We start from the raw sequence: 19,830 nt of genomic DNA on the forward strand, positions 1-19,830 counted from the left end.
AATCGTACTGAGTTCAAAAGTCAACTACATCATGAAAACATTTTTACATTAAAAAAATAAGTTTACAGTTGTTATGCTAGGCATCACTGAGTATATAATAAAATTAGTTTAAAGTGTAGAAATACTAAATCTATTTCCCCTTACTGCCCATGTCCAGTTTAAGACTCATGGGAGAGAAGTAACACAATTAGTTTGAAAACAGATCATCTTAAGAATTTTTCTACCATGGTAATATATAAACAAAGATCAAAAAATTTTTTTCTAAATAGTTATTTAGATACTCTTTGTCAGGTTGTGAACAAACCATCCTCACACAGAAGGAAAGCATAAGTTGAAACACCCCCATTTCATCCTTACGCCTTCTTAGACAATAATTAAAGATTGTCTAACACATACAACAGTCTAGCCCACTCCCCACATGACAGAACAGCACCCTGATGAGACGACCACAGTTAGCGCCTGCTCTCCCAGGAAGAGCATCACTCTACTAGAGATGCAGTCCTCTTTACTAAGTTTCTTGGGTAAGATCATTCTGAAATAGAATAATTCATTTTTAGCAAGAAAAAACGGATTTCTTTTTGAAAGAACTATACAGCTACTCAGCTGACACAAAAGAATAATATCTATAATTAGAAATGGTAATAATCATAGTACTTTATTCTTAGATGACTGTCTTATGAAAAGAAAGTAACTAATGCTTGTGCATTTTTGGTAAATACAGCTATAAATAATACATTTCTGATTTAACAATGTGTTATTTATTCCAATAAGCCTGCTACCAAAAAAGAAAAATATTGACCCCATTTGAATGCTTCAAAGGATTAAAATTTATAATCCAGTTAATAAAAATAATACCTCAGTAAAGATGATACCTTCATAGTCTTTAAAAAATCCAGCTCATACTTCAAAGAATCATAACATTGGCTCAAATGATCATAATCAGTTCCTTCCCTACTTTAATACAGTAGCAAAACCATTCCCTGGCATCTATTTAAAAATTTAGTACAAAAGATTGGAGTACAGGTCAGGTGTAAAATAATACTTTTTCATCTACTCTTAAAATGTCAAGAAACTGCAAAGCAAACCAAGAGATGCCAATACTTCAGATAAAAGATAGTCCTAAGTGTCAACTGTCTAGGTCTTTAAGTTTTGATGTACCTCTGGTCTCCCAAAATTTTTAAAAAATCAATTAGTATCAGAAACCAAAACAGTTTATATAAGATTCGCTAGCCTCCACGACTCTAAACAGAGGGGACTGGAATCTGCTTGGCTGATGTGCTGTCATATTCTTGCATTAAATCATTAGTGGTGTGATAATGCATGGCAATATATGAATTGGCAAACCCAAAGGAGTTTACTGGCTGTAAGTTATGTGGGATGCTCTCCTCCTGGGATGGGCTGCTGTTGTAGATACTATAATACGGCTCAATCCGAGTGTTGATGGGGGTAGAGCTGCTCTGACCATAGTGTTGATGTCCAGCAGACATCTTAGGACTGACCACACTTTCCTTTGAGTGACTTGGGCCACAGGCCTGGTCCACAAATTTCTTCTGGGGCTTTGGAGACAACATGTAGGCAGAATTTGTTTCATGATGGGAGGATTTGTTTCTGTTGACTTCGAGGTTCCCTTTTCCCATGGCACGAAGTCGGGTCTTCTGTTTGCAGCAGAAAAAACCCAGACCGATGTACTGGAGGCACCACAGCACTTTCCTTCTCAGCCCTGCACTGTTCCGAGAATATATAAAAGGATTTAATCCTGACTTGAGAAATATAAGCGTAAACCCCAACAGTTCAAACTGGTAAAGGATGAAGCTCCCATTGCTGGACAGAACCACCTGCACCAAGGAAATCCCCAGCGGAAGACAGCACACCAGGACCGAAAGCACAATGATCACACAGGTGACCACTGCCCTGGAGTCCTTAGCCGTGGACAGATTGACAGCTGATACCAGCTGCAGCCGGCTGGCCGCAGGGGTTGGCAGCTGGTTGGGACTCTTGGTGTATCCATGGGTCTGAACGTGCTGCAGTTTGTTGTAATTCTGGTTCCTGTACAGAGCCGGCATGGTACACTGGATGGGCTCGCCACCTCCCTTCACAGGGGCCCCCATGAAAGGCTGTGGTCTGGAAGCGTCAACGGTGATCACAGCAGGGCACTTTCTGACTTGAGCATTCTTCCGCAGTGTCTGAGCAATCATGACGTAGGACACGAAGACCACCGCCACACAAAAGGTGAAGTCGACCACGTAGAGAGACAGGATGGCTTTCCCTTCTCCGGCGATCAGACTGGACATGGGAAGGCAGAGGTGTGATTTGCTGGTTTTCAGGGTGGCCAAGGTGGCGAGGGTGAAACTGGTGGTCCAGAGGAGCAGAGTGAGGAGCAAGGTGCAGGGGAAGGAGGCCGTGCGGTTGGGCTGCTTCCCCAACACCATGCGGAGCCGGTGCAGGGCAATCACCGCCACTGTCTTGAGGGACATGATGATGAAGCCCGAGCTGGTGAGGTGGAAGGTGAAGCAGAAAGTGTCCGGTATGCCACTGGCTGAGCTGAAGAACAACACGAAGGTGAACATGGGGGCCGTCACGCAACAAATGAAGAGGTCACAGAAGGACAGGTTCAGGATCATGAAATCAAAGTTGGTTCTGAATTTCCTGAAGGCCGGATCGAAGAAGGACAAGAAGACAATGAAGTTGCCGTAAGAGCCCAGGCAGAAGATGACTGCGAGCAGAAAGGTACAGGTCACCAAGGTGGCCATGTGGACGGGTTCCTGGAGACCCTCCCGGATACTGGTACTGTTCCCTCCCTGGGCGTGAGGCACGTGGAGCAGGGTGGTGTTGGGCACATTCTGAAGGTGGCCTGTTGAGTTCATCTTCAGAGACGACTCTTCCTTCTGTGGGAAGGCAGTCAGGGCCTCAACTCACAGACGAGCGACGACTGACAAAAGGGGCCCAAGGCAGAAAAGCCTGCGCACAAAAATGCATCCCCAGAAACAGAAAGGAATGAATGGAGACAGCAGAGTGATCTCGTGATCTTTTACAAAAGCACTAGGCTTTTTCAGCTCTGACCCAGTGCCCAGAAAGCATTTCTCCTCCCAAAGCCCCACACAGAAAAGACATAGGTACCTTGAAATATATTCATCCAGCTAAGTTTAGGTTTTAGGACACAGGGGTTTTCAAACTAGTTTAAGCATCAGCTGGAAAGCAGGTTAAAAAAAAGAAAACAAGATACTGAGGCCTAGCCCCCTTGAGATTGTAATTAAAGGGTGAGTGTGCAGACGTTACCTTCAGAAATTCTGATACCAGACATTGGACACCAAGAATATAACCTCTCTACCAAAGAGATCACAGTCTAGTTGGAGCAGATCAATCTATGTAATTACAGCCAAATGTGGCAAATCAGTTGATGGCAGTGAAGTGTGGAGAGAAGAGAAGGGGGGATTGATCCAGGCCAGGGAGCAGGCTGAGAGAGGCTAAGGGGGTCTTCATGAGGAAGGGCTAGGTGGGTGAAAGGTGAGGGGTATGGAGTGGGGGACAGACAGGCTGGGAGAAGGGAGCAGGTCTTCACAGCAGAAGGACTGAAGCAAAAAACAGCATGTGCTTGACATATAAGCAAGAGTGAAAGTCACTCAGTCATGTCCGACTCTGTGCTTTGCCCATGGACTGTAGCCTGCCAGGCTCCTCTGTTCATGGAATTCTCCAGGCAAGAATACTGGAGTGGGTTGCTATGCCCTTCTCCAGGGGATCTTCCCAACCCAGGGATTGAACCCAGGTCTCCTGTACTACAGGCAGATTCTTTACCGTCCGAGCCACCAGAGAAACCCATAAGCAAGAGGGTACCACTGAAGCATACTGTGGCCTTTTACAAAACTTCCACACATCACTAACAAATCCGGTTTCTTTCTCTAGGAAGAATCCTTTATTTTCCATTATTTATATTTTCTCCCTGCTTGTGATTTCTTGGCCAACTCCATATTCTCCTCTGGAAAAGAACTTTGTGTAGGACTATATAAATGGAAGTAATGAATGATGTCAGAATTATATTTGGGATTTTTACCAGTTTGCTCTGTAAACTGTATATAAATGTGAGTTATCATGATCCCAGCAGGAATATCCTCATGATGAAGCAGGATGCATACATTCACCCAGTACATGCATTCATCCAGTTTATATCTACGTGCGCGTACTCTCTGCCAGCTTTACACCAGGTACTCAGGGTGCACAGATGAGCACGACACAGCATCTACTTCTAAAGAATAATTTACTTTTCGTTTTGGTCTTTTAATTTTCTCTTCCCATCTTGCAATGAGATTTAAAATACCTTCACACAGTCTTTTGTTGTTCAAAATCGCAAAGCCCCATTGGCCTGGTGTCCACCCTACTCCCAAAGATGCTTCCAGTGGTACATCCAAAGCTCTTGGCAACCAAAAAGAATGTGCTTTAATCCAGCATTTTAAGAATAACCAATGGTACTGGGGAGGTCCATGGGTGATGTTCAGAATATTTAACCACCAGCTCAAGCTGAGTCCCAGGGCCTCCAGCGAAGCCAGGGGTAAATCCTTTAGTTGCTGAATCATAGGGTGCAGAGGAAGGGGCCAGATCAGTGAGGGATTACTGGGAGCTTCAAGCAGGAGTTAGGAACCACCCGATACAGAAGTCTCCCAGCATTCAGCAATAGGTACACCTGTTCCAGCCTCAGACACATTTCAGTCCTGGGGAGATCCATAAAACTAACTTGTGTCCTTCATGAAGGAAGAAGATAACCTCTTATATATTCTCAATGGTCAAGAAGTACAGATCATGAAAATATCATGTATTTCTCTACTGGGAAGTAGGACCAACTTTTCTGTACTTTCCTTGTAAGAGTTCTACGGGAGAGAAGAACTAGTCCTGATCTTTAGTTTCCTGATGATTAGAATTAAATAATAATAATAATGGACAGCTTATTGTTTTCACTTAAAGACTGTGTGCCCATTTCTGAACACTTTATAATACCTGTGTAGTGAAAGAAAAAAAACTTATACTGTTAAGTTTTTGTTTATTGGAAGATTGGGGTTAACCAATGAAAAAGGGGGTAGAAGAGAAAATCCAATTTGTAGAAGCAGAAAGGTGATACTCCTGTTTATAGAAAATTCCCCTGACTTCTGAAGAGGGAAGCAGGAATTTGGGTTGGGAACATTAGAAGGATGAAGTCTGGAATTAGGATGCTAAGAGAAATATCGAGTGAGTAATAATAAAGGATGGGGTGGGCTTCCCTGGTGGCTCAGTGGTAAAGACTCTGCCTGTCAGTGCAGAAGACACGGGTTCAATCCCCGGTCCAGGAAAATCCCACATGCCTCGGAACAACTACGCCTGTGTGCCCCAACTATTGAGCCTGTGTTCTAGGGCCTGGGAGCCACAACTACCGAGCCCATGTGCTGCAACCCCTGCAGCCTGTGCACTCAAGAGCCCGGGCTCCACCAGCGAAGCCATCACAGTGAGAAGCCTATGCACCACAACTAGAGAGTAACCTCTGCTCTCTGCAACTAGAGAAAAACCCCATGCAGCAACAAAGACCCAGCACAGCCAAAAATAAATAAATAAATGAAAATTATTTAAAAAAAAAAAAGAAGTGATTGATGGAAGTTATGAAGAGTCCAGGCTAGGAGACATTTGGAAAGGGGAAAACAGAATGATGAAGCATCAACATTAGCCAAAGATAAGAGGCAGAAGGAAAAAAAAATTTTGGAGGAGTTGAGGGGCAACTTTTACTTTCTCTCCAATTATAATTTTTTCAATAGATTGATAAAAGAATTCTGAGTCAGGAATTCTGGGGCAGTATCATCATTAGTATGTTCCCTTTACTAAATGCTTGTGATGTGCCAGGCACTGCTCCCGGTGCTCCACACTACTGACTTATCAGATCGTCACAACCCTAAGACAGACAGTATAACTTACCTCTGTTTTACAGATGAGGAAACTGAGGCAGAGAGAGCACCTATCTTAAAGAGGCAGAGCATGCATTTGAACCTAAGCAGTTACTCTCTAAAGGCTGCACACCACCAAGCTAAACAAAATAGCAAACCAATCAAGGCAGGGAGTCCCAGGTCAGAAGACAGTTACAGCAGCTATAATGCATTGGGTGGTTATTGCATGCCAGAGACTTCTACTAGAAGCTTTACATAGGTTATCAACTTTATTTTATTCTCATTATAACCCTATGAAGTAGGTATTGCAATTCCTTCCCAACTCAAAGTTCCATGTACATATCTGTATATATATTTGCATGTACCTTTTTGGCGAGGTTGAAAAATTATTGTTTGGTACAGGTAATTATAAATCACTCTGATTTGGGATAATTAGGAAAAAAAGGAAGGAATCAGAGACAGGGAAGAGAAAAGAGAGAAAAAGAAGAAGACATATCAGAAGTAAAGGTTTTGGCAGAGAAACTTTTGAAGTAATAAGGAAGTGAGGGGAAAGTAAACCTATGTCTTAGTACTAACTTTTGAGACTTTAAGAAAAAGGAGGCTGAGATAACAATTTGGGACAAAGCTATGCTGGCAGAATTATAAAACTCAGTTATTTGGGGTGGGGTGTAAATGAATGCATCTGCTACTTATTCCTAAATATTAAATAGAGGTTACCAACATTGTTTTCAATGCAAGCATACAAGCTACTCTTTATCTCTGGGAGCATAAATAGGGCCTGGAAGAAGATGCAATAAAAATAATAAAATCGGAAAAATTTTAAGTTGGAACATCAGTCTTAAGAAGAAGGCATATTGGACATAATAAGAAGGAATGAAATCATATTATATGCATCTTATTACAACTAAGGAGGAGAGACCCTCAAGTAACTAGTAAGCGAGGAATAGTAAGTGAAAATGTACATCAATGATTTCGCATTATGATATGTGTGAAGAGCCTCTGATAATTTAGTGTGTTATCTTAATAGTTTAGTACATATCAAACATTTTACATGAGCTTCTACAAGTCAACTCATGATCTGGTTTCTTCCAACTCTCCCCCCACCCGCCCCCCACCCCCGCACCAAATAATGCCTTCAATTCCTCCAGGGCAAGCATTTTCAGACTCTAACCCTCACAAGAGAACAAGGTTTTGTACTACTGTTATTACTCCCACTGGATTTGTATTGAGATATCTGGAAAACGGCAGAGAAGTCAGATGACTTGTCCAAGGTCACTAAGATTCAAGCCAGACTTATCTGCGTTTCAGAGGCCATGCTCTTTCTCCCCACTAAACTACTTTTGAAGCCCGGAGCGGCTGATGGGGTCGGGTAGGGTCGTTTGGTGAGGGAGATGGGAGGCTGTGGAGCATCCTCCTGAGGATGAGGCTGGACTAGGAGACTGCTGGGAGGGCATGGCGACCCCGACTGGGGACTTGAGATGGGTAGGGGCTCCGGGGCTGGAGAAGGTTATGGAGGAGGGCCTAGGCCGGTCTAGGGAAGCATGTAAAGGATTCTGGAAAGGGTCGGTGAGGTGAGGAGGGTTCAGGCAGGGTATGGGTGGTGGAGGAGGGGTTCCACCGGCCCCTCGGGGCCTGGGGACGCGCAAGGCAGGAGCGAGATGGTTTCTCCGCAGGCCTCGCCAGGAGCGCAGGTGCGCGGCGGCCGGGCCCGAACCCACGCGGCTGCCGGCTCCCTCACCCGGCGGCCCTCCCGGTGCCCGCGGGGTCGTCCTCCTCCGGGGGCCCGCGGCCTCTCACCTGCCTGGTGGCCGCAGCGCCGCCCCTCCTCCTCCATCTCGCAGCCCAGACCCCAGCTTCGCCCGCCGCCCCGGCGGATGCCGAGCTGGAGGCATCATGGCCATCGCCGCCGCCTCCGCGCATCCCGGGAGCCGCGGCGAGCCGGGGCGCGGAGGCGCAGTTACGGAGACGCCGAGGGCGCCGCCCCCTCCGCTGGACACTCGGGCTCTGTGCCCCGCCTGCCCCCGCGCCCTGGCCGCCTCGTGGTGCACCGGGGCCGGCAGCTCCCGCCGCCGCGACCTCCGTTCCCCGCGCCGCGCGGTCTCAGGCGCGCCGTTTTGCCGCTCGGGAAGTGGGGGCTCCCTGAGGCTGGCAAGAGCTGACATATGGAGGAAGAGTGGGGCGGACTGGGGGGAGAGGAGGGCAAAGGTGGGGGCGCCGATAGCACACAGCGTGACCCATGGAGGCCTTGGCCTTAGAGAGTGAAGACCGTGGACAAGGCGGGGTGGTGGCTTCAAGTCGGTCTTAGCGGGGTCCAGGGCCTTCCCTGGGCTTCTGGCCGGCCCGCCGCCGCCCACCTCTCCCCATTCCTGGTGCTTCCAAGTGCGCCTGCCTAGCTCCTCTCTACGCTGCAGCTAATACTTTGCTCCTAGATTAAACTGGCGTCCCCTTCCAGGGTGGTACCTGGAGACCCAGAATTTGTAAATCACGTCACTGTAACAGACTTCAAGTCAAACCAACTTTAACATTATTATTATTTTTTTTCCTTCTCTCACTGAGAAGGAAGTATCTATTAGGAAACATAAGCAAATTGCAAAGAAAGTACCCATGCAAATGGGTAGGAAATGGGCAAAAGCCAAGAAATCATGGACATCACTCAATGCCATGTTGAATGTAAAACATCTTGAAAAGCCATGTATGCAAAACTAGATAAGCTAGTTTTAGTAAGAAAGAACAGGAACCAAAAAAGTAACCAACCTCCCATCCTACAGTCCAGTGTGTCCAAAATAATGAACTCATTATGTGGCTTGTAGTCTCAAGAGCAAACAAGTAGCATTCCCAAGTATGTTTGCTACTGGGAGACAAAAGGAAGAGGGTTAAGTAAGCCCTTTTTTGCTTGTGTGCCAGCCTGCTAACTAGGATCTTGAGAATTCCATTCAAGCGAAGTACTTAGGGTATTGCCATCGAAACTCTTTATTTTGGCTAACGGTTATCTTTTAAAACAGAACTGTTTGGTACCAACAAGTACCAAAGAATTTGATTTATGTGTATAATGTATTTTCCCTAAGTCACCGCCCCCCCACTCTGCTTTCATCAAAAGAAAAATCAAGAGGGCTGGATAATTTATGAGGTAGATATTCTGTCCAGGAGTTGATTGTGTTATCAGAATTTACAAATAACTTCAAGGAAAATTTCCAATTCCCACAAAATAGTCTACTCCCCTACCACTTGCAGCAATTCTAATCTATGTTGTAATGGTGACCTCAGAGGCTAGAAATAATCGACCAAAAAACATCGTTTAGTATTTAGAGTGGAATTGCCATTCAAAGTGGAAACTAACCTAACGTTACACTCCTCTCCATATAAATTAGCTATTGCATAATTTCCAGCTCGTTTCCAGGCATGTGGCCATATGACAGAAGGATATTACAATAGGTCTTGGCGAGAATGCCACGAGTTACACTTATGGGAAAAATTATCTCATACTGGACACACACACATAGTCATAAGTTGTAAAAGATCAGACGGTCTAGAACAGAATCTGGAATCACCAGTTCCAAAACTAGTATCAACAAGACTAAAGCCACTATAATTATGTCTACAGAATGTACCAGCAGTGTGTCAAACTGGAAAGAACACTGGCTTCACAGTCAGAAAGTGGAAAATCTACAAATAAACAAACAGGGCTGACTAAAAATATGTTAAGATAGGGACAGACTATCAGTTTGCAGGGAAACTACCATTCTGGTACACACTGACAATGGAAACTGACACGTGCACTTTGAGGAAAGAACATCAGAGCCCTAAAAATGTTTAAATTCATGACCCACAAATCTCACTCCTTGGAATTTATCCTAAGGAAATACTTGAATATAAGAAAGTTTAAGCATGAAGGTATGAAAATGTTCACTGTGGTGTGATCTGCAGCAGAGAAAGCTGAAAACCTTGATGTTCAACTATGATGGAATACTCCAGTTACATTAATAGGACAGGTGGCCTTTGGCCACAAAAACAATTACAAAGACCACAGAAAGCTAATTTTTCCAGTAAGACAAAATACCTCACTGGTCTTTTCTGGCCACATTACTGATCATTCACAGTAAGAGAAGTAGGTAAATTTTCCTCCCAAATTTTGAAACACAACTTGCAAAGTCTTTCTTTTTTAAAGGATGCATTTGGAAACTAAAGACGATTTATTGGCTCTTACAACATTAAGAATGCAGGCTTTCTCTTCCCCTTACTTCTACCTACCACTCGCCCCCACCCAAAACCAGCCTTAACTAAATCTTCCAGGCCCAATCAGCAGTTTGGTCTGCCTTCACACACCTTTCCCCAAAGTCTTAACACTCAGTTCAGTTCAGTCGCTCAGTCGTGTCATGTCCAACTCTTTGCAACCCCATGAATTGCAGCAGTCCAGGCCTCCCTGTCCAACGCTGGCCTTCCCTTAAAATGGTTCCTGCTGTCCTTCTCCATCCTTTTGAATGCAGCATATTTAGACAACAGTTGCCATTCATCCCTTTTCTCCCGCTCCTCCTTTTCATTCCTGAGGTCACTGACAGAACGTTTAGGAGGTAAGTAATTCCCAATATAAGCAGTTAAGGTATCAAAGTAATAAGCAACTGCTAAACCTGGTATTAGAATCACCGGGGGCATTTTAAAAACTCATTAAGGTACCTTGATTTTAGGTCTCGAACGGGCCTTCGGGGTCTTCACCAGTGGTTCTCAATCATGGCCACACAACTGAAGCACTGACGGAATTTTTAAAAAACACTGATACCGGAGTCCCAACCAGAAGAACTCTGATTGAGGGCCTCAGTGGGTACCTAGTATGTTGTATTTTTAAAACTTCCCCACTTTAGGAATCTCACCTAAATACAGCTTAGCTAGGACGAAACTGAAGTGGTCAATATAACATAAAGCCTCACTGCTCAAAGTATGATTTCAGGACCAGGTATCAGTATCATAAGCTGGGAGTATGAACTGAAATTCACATTCCAGGCCCATCAATCTGAGAATCAATCACCCAGATAAGTGTTGTCGAACTTTCCATGCTGACAGCACTCATGTGCCTACTGAACAGGGTAACCACTAGCCCCGAGTGGCTAATGAACGTGTGAAATGTGGCTATTGAGACGGAGTAATTTTTAATTTAAATGTAAACAGTCACATGTGGCTACGAGCTACTGTAGCTGGGCAGGTCTGATCTAGATGATTCACTCTGGTCAGAGGGCATGAATTTATAGATCCAGATCTATAAATGCAAAAGGAATCCACAGTCACTGGCTCCAGAACTGTCTTCTCCTTGTAATGAAGACCAAAAACCAGGTGTTAAAAACAGTCCATTTATTGAGTTTTAAACTAGTTACACAATTGAAATAATCAGGTTGGCACTACTCTATACAGGGATTACGCCTGTGTATGCTGACACTTAAATACTGTACCAGGACCTCTGCTGTGCTTAGGCCTGTATCAAGTCACTCAGCAAGTAGATACTAAAAAATATACCGTAGTGTTCCTTTAAGGAAGACTGTACAGGGTGTGCTGCAAGATGACATTCACCACCTTGTGAAGTACTTCAACCTAGAAGATACCTTGCATTCTATAAACTGGTCACAGGCAAACACGTGGTGTTCGCATTTAGAGATACACACAAAAAAGTTACATAAAAATTCAGACATTCTAAGGATAAATGAACTCAAACAAACCCACACCTCAGCTTTTGGAGCATGAAAAGATAAAGAAAATAATTTAAAAACACACAAAAAATGCCATTCAATTGGTACAAAAGCCAAAAGTCACTATAATAAAGAGCTACATGTGAATCTTTACAAGTTAATTACACAATGGTGTTTTGTAAGATTGCATCTGTACAAAGTCTTGCCAATGCTGTCTCTACAGTTTATACAGTCTTTTACATCTATGTAACATTTATTAAACAAGTCAATTAAATATTAAGACTTATTAGTCTCTCAACGATTCTGCAGGCCAAAAAAAAAAAAGGGCAGGGGGAGGGAGAAAAAGATTACAGAATTTCCGCAAACACAGCAGTCTTCCATTAGTAAAGTATAACAGTTTTCAAAGAGGGTCAAACAATATTTGTAAAGAATACAGGTAAAAATCATTCAGTCAGGTTTTTTATTGTTGTTGCTGTTTATTTTCAAAATCACACACTTGTATGCATACATAACAATCAATCAAAAATTTATTCACCAAACCCCTGGTTTTTCAGCAACTGCTCTTCTATTCAGCACCAAAAACTCCAGTCTGTGGGAGACACGTGGACACAGACTTCACTTCTGTGTCTTGGTCGAGCAATCCATCAGGTTCTTGGCTGAGTTCGAGACTTGCCCTCTTTTCTTTCCCTCTTCATGGCTCTCCAGGCCCAAGGCTCTCAACGCTTCAGATTTATGGCTCACAGCCCTACCACCGTCTAAACTCAACAGCCATTTGGAAAGAATTCAAAATAATTTGAGATGAATGAAATGACAGGACCTGTGTTACAGATGGGCATTCTCCATTCCAAGTAAATGGTTTCATAATGAGTTCCTAGACTCTGTCTGGTCTTGTATGTCATGATCATACTGGGTAATTATTTCTAGTGAGACATTGTGGCTTTGTCAGATGCCTCAAAGAAAAAGTGATCAATATACTGGAAATACTTCCGGACAAGTTAGGAAATCAAATGGCAGCTGAGAATCTGTGGAACTCGTACTAATTAGACCAGACAAAGAAACCACCAAAACAATGAGAACTCAACAGCGGCAGTTTTTAAACCTGCAGAAAGCCACCACAGATGGTACCTGAGGATCTGGAATTTTTGATGAAAAGAGCTCGAAGTGAGGACTACTCATCTGTATCAAGGAGGAAAAGGGGGGGGGGGGAAGCTTCAGTTAGACAACAGAATATCCAACTCAAAGAGGCAAATAAATGAAATCTTTTTTCATCCTATTTCAATAGAAAGGCTTCTGGGTCCTACCTCTATAATACAGAATGGATAACAAATACTTAAGAACCGAGATGAAATATTTTCACAACTGTAGAACCCAGAATCCCTAGGACAACCCAAAATGGCCAGGCCCCACTCAGAGGCAATTATGAGTAAGAGCTCTTTTCTTCTATTTAACCATAAGCCCGTAAAAGCGGTCACATCAATTCTCTGCTTAATACCTAAAGCAGAGAAAAAAAAAGTATAAAATTCTCCGGGAACTTCCACTGGGTCACAGCAAAAGTCGTGAAAACAGACTTCTGTATACTTCGCTGCCTCACCTTTCTATGCATAATAGCAGGGTGACACAAGGAGATCGGTGAGAACGAGCAGCTGGTCGTCAGTGAATTGCTGTTTGTGTTCTTGCCAGTTGTCATGGTGTGTCCTTCGGAAATTGGATAATGTCTTCTTTACAGTCATCTGTAGGATAAGCAACCCACATACATTTCACTTTAACCTCTCCAGGGTTATGTTCAGGAGACCTTTAAGTAACAATCCTTCGGGACTTCAGATCTTACACTTCACCAAGCACTACACAACCAATAAACCAAACTTACCTCAAAAAGCCACCACAATTATTTCTTTAGAATTGGTACTAGCTTCACTTTAGGACAAATGATTAGAACTCATACCACATTGTTAAATCAGTTTCAATATATAGTTAATATATACTTAGTCAAAGTGAAAAGAACAAAGTTATTGGTCTTCCAAGTTGTTTAATGTAGGAACACAGGCGTTCAGTAAATAATACCATCACATTTTCCTGTTTAACATTAGCCTTTGGTTAGATACTTCCTAGGTATAAAATGCAAGCGAAACAGAAGTATAAAATTTAAATATCCTGACAACACTGGCAATACACTTTGCTTCCACTGGACTGGGAAGGACAGAAGACATGGTAATTTTCTTGCTAACAAAAGATCTCAAATATAGAAAACAGTGGGGTCTCTGCAAGACTTTAGAAACTACTGATGAGCAGACTTGGCTCTGGCAGAGGCAGTAGTAGTACCCTTATCGAAGATGACGGCCCAGAGTATATAGAAAATTATTAGTCTAAATGGTTTCTTAGAAAATTATCACTGTTAATATATGTGCAAAGAAACCAACAAGGGAGAATTTTACCTCGATTGGCTGAGGGTCATTCAGATGTGCACTGAGATTCATAAGGAGCTGGGGCATCCATGTGGGAACATCGTAAGGACTAGAAAGAACACACGCACCCAGTCCCAGCACCCCAGCATGGCGTTTCACCAACTCTGCAAAGAAAAAAGCATTTATATAAACAGATATGTACAGGACTCTATTGTACTTGCTACAGTGAGATAAAATTAGTTTTCAATTATGCTAGCTGTTTCCAATGTGTGAATTTCTGCCTTTAAATGACCCTGGATATGCACACATTATCAAAAACATGCTTTTAAGCCTAAACTAAAACATCCTGCATCCTATATTTTATAGGCTCTCTATTCTTTCTTTTCCGTGATACAAGTTAAAGTGCTTTCAAATTCTCAGTACAGACCTAAAAATACTTTGGTACTTAATTATTAAAAACAAAGTGTTCAACTTAAAAAAAACTAGAATTTATTGTATGCTGGTATTTTATTTGGACAGAGGAGTCTGGTGGAATACAGTCCATGGGGTCACTAAGAGTCAGACACAACTGAGCGACTAACACTTTCACTGTTATGTTATCGGAAATTCCCATTAGGTAACTATATGACATAATTAAAACCCTGCTAGACAAAGAGAACAGACTTGTGTTTTTGGGGAGAGGGAGAAGATTGGATTTTGGGATTACCAAAGGGAAACAACTGAACACAGGACAGATAAACACTAGGGTCTCCCTGTACAGAGTGGGGAACTATATTCAACATCCAATGACAAACCATAATGAAAAAGAATATGAAGAAAAAATATATACAACTGAGTAATGGGATTCCAGTTGAGCTATTTCAAATCCTAAAAGAGGATGCTGCCAGCAAATTTGGAAAACTCAGCAGTGGCCACAGGACTGAAAAAGGTCAGTTTTCATTCCAATCCCAAAGAAAGGTAATGCCAAAGAATGCTCAAACTACCGCACAATTGCACTCATCTCACACGCTAGTAAAGTAATGCTCAAAATTCTCTAAGCCAGGCTTCAGCAATATGTGAACCGTGAACTTCCTGATGTTCAAGCTGCTTTTAGAAAAGGCAGAGGAACCAGAGATCAAACTGCCAACATCCACTGGATCCTCAAAAAAGCAAGAGTGTTCCAGAAAAACATCTATTTCTGCTTTATTGACTATGCCAAAGCCTTTGACTGTGTGAATCACAATAAACTGTGGGAAATTCTGAAAGAGATGGGAATACCAGACCACCTGACCTGCCTCTTGAGAAACCTGAATGTAGGTCAGGAAGCAACAGTTAGAACTGCACATGGAACAACAGATTGGTTCCAAATAGGAAAAGGAGTATGTCAAGGCTGTATATTGTCACCCTGCTTATTTAACTTATATGCAGAGTACATCATGAGAAATGCTGGACTGGATAAAGCACAAGCTGGAATCAAGATTGCAGAGAGAAATATCAATAACCTCAGCTATGCAGATGACACCACCCTTATGGCAGAAAGGAAAGAACTAAAGAGCCTCTTGATGAAAGTGAAAGAGGAGAGTGAAAAAGTTGGCTTAAAGCTCAACATTCAGAAAACTAAGATCATGGCATCTGGTCCCACCGCTCCATGGCAAATAGATGAGGAAACAGTGGAAACAGTGTCAGACTTAATTTTTTGGGGCTCCAAAATCACTGCAGATGGTGACTGCAGCCATGAAATTAAGACACTTATTCCTTGGAAGGAAAGTTATGACCAACCTAGACAGCACATTAAAAAGCAGAGACATTACTTTGCCAACAAAGGTCTGTCTAGTCAATGCTATGGGTTTTCCAGTAGTCATGTATGGATGTGAGAGCTGGACTATGAAGAAAGCTGAGAGCCAAAGAACTGATGCTTTTGAACTGTGGTGTTGGAGAAGACTCTTGAGAGTCCCTTGGACTGCAAGGAGATCCAACCAGTCCATCCGAAAGGAAATTAGTCCTAAGTGTTCATTGGAAAGACTGATGTTGAAGCAGAAACTCTAATACTTTGGCCACCTGATGCGAAGAGCTGACTCATTTGAAAAGATCCTGATGCTAGAAAAGATTGAAGGCAGGAGGAAAAGGGAACAACAGAGGATGAGATGGTTAGATGGCATCACCAACTCAATGGACAAGAGTGTGGGTAAACTCTGGGAGTTGGTGATAGACAGGGAGGCCTGGTGTGCTGCAGTCCATGGGGTCTCAGAGTTGGACACAAATGAGCGACTGAACTGAACTGAGTTACTTTGCTGTATAGAAGAAATTAACACAACATTCTAAATTAACTATACTTCAATAACATAGATCAGATGCTTTTTGGCTATGACATTTAAATTTCTCTTTAAACATGACATAGTCAATCAGATCTCATTGTCTTGCTTACCTTGATGCTCAATTAGAGTGCAAGCTTCTATAGAATGAGTCTTCTCACCCTCTCACCAAATGCCTAGTGAAGTAATGATATTCCCCTCTCCAAATGAAAGCAAGAATTGTTTTGTCTACTTAGTTTCTTCTCTCAGTGTGTGTGTGCTAAGTTGCTTCCGTTGTGTCCAACTCTTTGAGACCTTATGGACAGTAGCCCACCAGGCTCCTCTGTCCATGGGCCTCTTCAGACAAGAATAATGGAGTGGGTTGCCATGCCCTCCTCCAGGGATCTTCCTGACCCAGGAATTGAACCCGTGTCTCTTATGTCTCCTTCACTGGCAGATGGATTCTTTGCCACTAGCACCACACATAAGTTGTAAATTCTAAAAACAAATATTTTAACCCTCAAAAATAACTAATTCTGGATACCTCTCTTTATAAAGCAATTTCAGGTGAGTGGGTACAGACTTGATTTACTCTAATAGCTGTATGCAGCAATGTACACATTCCTTGGTACCTTTCTCAATTTTAGCTTTTATATCCCAGGTCTTCCCTTCTATATATGCAAAGCTCAACAGCAGCTATTCCTGGTACCTAGCATGCTGCTAAGTCGCTTCAGTCGTGTCCGACTCTGTGCGACCCCAGAGACGGCAGCCCACCAGGCTCCCCATCCCTGGGATTCTCCAGGCAAGAACACTGGAGTGGGTTGCCATTTCCGTCTCAATGCATGAAAGTGAAAAGTGAAAATGAAGTTGCTCAGTTGTGTCCGACTCTAGTGACCCCATGGACTGCAGCCCACCAGGCTCCTACAAGCATCCAATAAATATTTGTTGAGCAAGCCCGGTTACTTCCCAAACGGTATTTTCTACCAGTATTGTTACCTGCAGAAGGAATCGTATCTCCTACAAAACCAGGGTCACGCTTCCTTTTCTTCGGTAGTTTTGTTTTGCAAAGTTGCTCAAAATGAATCTGCATAGGACTGTCCATGGTAAGGAAGTTACACTGTAACAGACCACTTAAGGTGGTAGCAGCCATTTCTCTAACCTGTAGAGATAATCACTTCCATTAGACTTGAGATCCTAAGCCTGGGGAGGTAGGGAGGGTGGTGTGGGAACTGGGGTGGGGACTTGCCCTGATATTTGTATTCAAACTGTGTAAATGCTCTTTTGCAGTTTCTTAATGGAGAATCCATCAGGCTCTTAAAGGGTCCTGGCCTCAAAACAGATGAGTCACAACACTAGGCTTACAGAAAGTAAACGCTTACCCACGCTATAAAAAATTTTCCATACATTCTTTCCCCACTGACTGAGTTTTTCTTATCTGGAGTTTAACTGTAAAAGCAGTGCCAGAGCCTGACATTAAAATCAAACTTTCCTAGACTCTACATCTCTTGAAACAACTGCCATTGTTATTTTCATTGGTAATAAAGACACAGGATAATTTCTATAATTGGCATACACAGTAGAAATTTATATCTGTTTTAATTCTTACAAACTTCATAGGCTGTTTTAAGACTATAAATGCAGTCTATAGAAATACTAATAGTTTTTTCAAATTGAAGTGGGAACTCAAGTTTTGGGAAGACAAAAAAAAGCTGTAAAAAGTTACACACATCACAATAGTTTCTCCTAAACAGTTGTAAGGCAGTAATAATTTGAAAAAATGCTTTGCCACTTATTCCTTCAAAACATTTTTTCTTCAATTTTTCAGTGTGATAGTTTGGGGGTACTTAACATATTCTTTGCTATTTTCATTATAATATATGAAATACATTATAAAAGTTTTTATTATTTCATACTTGGTTGCATAGAGTAACAGCTAAGTTTAAGCCTACCACATGGAATAAAACACAAAAATAATCTATAAAAGTGTTCTAAAACAAGATCCAGAAAACAGTCCATTTTGCTATAATATCTAAAGGTAGGAAACACTGTCCTTGGAGATTTCCACCTTTCCATTTCTATTCTTTAATGGAAAAAAAAAAAAAAAAAAACCTCTCTAAAACAATTTACAGAGAGCTGCAAATATTTTAACTGGAGCTTGTCAGAGTTACGGCTATGGTGTGAGTACTCAGTAACTAGACACATCTGCTCCGAAGGACACAAGCAAGCTGGAATGCAAAATTAATAGGTTTCCAGTCCCAGTTTCCTATAGATACAAATGTATTTTCAGTGCTCTCAAATAAAATATATATAATCACTGGGAATGCTCCACTATATGGAAAACCCATAAAGTCCACAAAATAAAATAAACAAAAACTTCACAAAACTTTCAATTACTTTTTCTTAACCTAAGGCCAATTTAGAAAGTTACGTCTTATTCCATAATTATCACATCATGCTTTTCTTGCATTAGGCTGATGTGAACTAACATGGTCTTTTTGTACAAATATTAATGTTTCCTTAGCAAAAGCTGACTTCGATTTCTCTACCAAGGAAAATAAACAGGGATAACAATCTTTCCTTAAATCTACTGAATAACAGCACCTATGTGTAGATTTTCATTCTCTTGAAACTGCTCTCATACACATACCCATTAGCCCTTTAAAAATCAGTAAAATAAGTAGAGTGTTATCATTTGCAATTTCATAGATAAGAAGACTTTGGTTCATCAATGTTATCTGCCCAACTGCAAAGAGAAGCCAGAACAAGAATGTGTCCAGTGTTTGTTTACACTTGGGGTATCAAAACTAATTACACAGGGCTATGTTAAAATTAGAGTTACTTTACATATTAGTGTGTAAATACTCTTTTAGAGGCACCAAAATGCTTTCTTTAAATTTATTCAAATTTCAGTTTGCCATAACTTAAATTTTACCTCTAGCTGTTCATCCTCCAAAAGACTTATAACCAGCCACCTGATGTCTTTAACTGCATCTTCATTGTTTAGGAAAATAAAGAGGTTATAAAATACCATGGTCTGGAGGTAGGTCAGCACTGTGTATCTAGCATGCCAAGAACTGCTTCTTGCTGTCTGTGAATGAGAAATTAGTAGAAATGACCAGAACATGAGATGACAGTGGCATTATCCACAAATAATAGAAATTTCCAATGTAACTCTACTTTTACATGTACAGCCAGAGCAAGCTCATCTTGTATTTCCTTCTAAACAAAAGGGCACACAAGCTGTGTCAGCTGAAGTTACGTATTCTGAATGTACGAATGAGAGTGAAAGGAAAGGAACACATGGATGAAAGTCAATTTTAGAAGTGTTATTTATAATTAATGACTTAACTCCTCCAAGGGTTGCATATTATTGTATTTTACTTTTGATAGTAGTAAGTAGGGTAGTTAAAGCAAACAAAATGGAGAACTATTATAGTCTACTGCATAAAAAAATACCATTTGAGGCTATTAAAAAATATCTTTCAGCTGTAATCAAACTTAAAAATCTGAAAACTGAGGGAAAGTGTCCATTTTCTATATAACACACATATAACTGGGTAAAGCTGAGCACAGAGTACACTAAAAATGC

At 41.9% G+C, this 19,830-nt stretch overlaps 2 protein-coding genes across 4 annotated transcripts in view; both read right to left on the reverse strand.

The window, feature by feature from the left end:
- Positions 1 to 738: 738 nt before the first annotated feature.
- On the reverse strand, positions 739 to 7,781 carry GPR75 (G protein-coupled receptor 75). The gene is made up of 2 exons (XM_055539093.1): positions 7,695 to 7,781; positions 739 to 2,958 (listed from the first exon to the last, which is right to left on the reverse strand). Exon 2 carries the CDS (start codon positions 2,862 to 2,864, stop codon positions 1,242 to 1,244), a length of 1,623 nt encoding a protein of 540 aa, XP_055395068.1. The 5' UTR covers positions 2,865 to 2,958; positions 7,695 to 7,781; the 3' UTR covers positions 739 to 1,241.
- Positions 7,782 to 11,220: 3,439 nt separating this feature from the next.
- Positions 11,221 to 19,830, reverse strand: part of PSME4 (proteasome activator subunit 4) — a 99,377-nt gene continuing 90,767 nt past the window's right edge. For all 3 annotated transcript variants that reach the window (XM_055540080.1, XM_055540079.1, XM_055540081.1), the window contains 5 exons: positions 19,174 to 19,329; positions 17,238 to 17,400; positions 14,002 to 14,135; positions 13,161 to 13,299; positions 11,221 to 12,745 (listed from right to left, as the gene is read on the reverse strand). In XM_055540080.1, the coding sequence (XP_055396055.1) occupies positions 13,165 to 13,299; positions 14,002 to 14,135; positions 17,238 to 17,400; positions 19,174 to 19,329 (588 nt within the window). In that variant the 3' untranslated portion in view covers positions 11,221 to 12,745; positions 13,161 to 13,164. The remainder of the gene's footprint in view (positions 12,746 to 13,160; positions 13,300 to 14,001; positions 14,136 to 17,237; positions 17,401 to 19,173; positions 19,330 to 19,830) is intronic.

This window comes from Bubalus kerabau, chromosome 11, assembly GCF_029407905.1.
Source record: "Bubalus kerabau isolate K-KA32 ecotype Philippines breed swamp buffalo chromosome 11, PCC_UOA_SB_1v2, whole genome shotgun sequence".
Taxonomy (NCBI): Eukaryota; Metazoa; Chordata; class Mammalia; order Artiodactyla; family Bovidae; genus Bubalus; species Bubalus kerabau.

What these genes read in the sequence shown, in the direction of transcription:
- GPR75 (XM_055539093.1), bottom strand. Translation starts at nt 2,864, where the DNA reads ATGAACTCAACAGGCCACCTTCAGAATGTGCCCAACACCACCCTGCTC.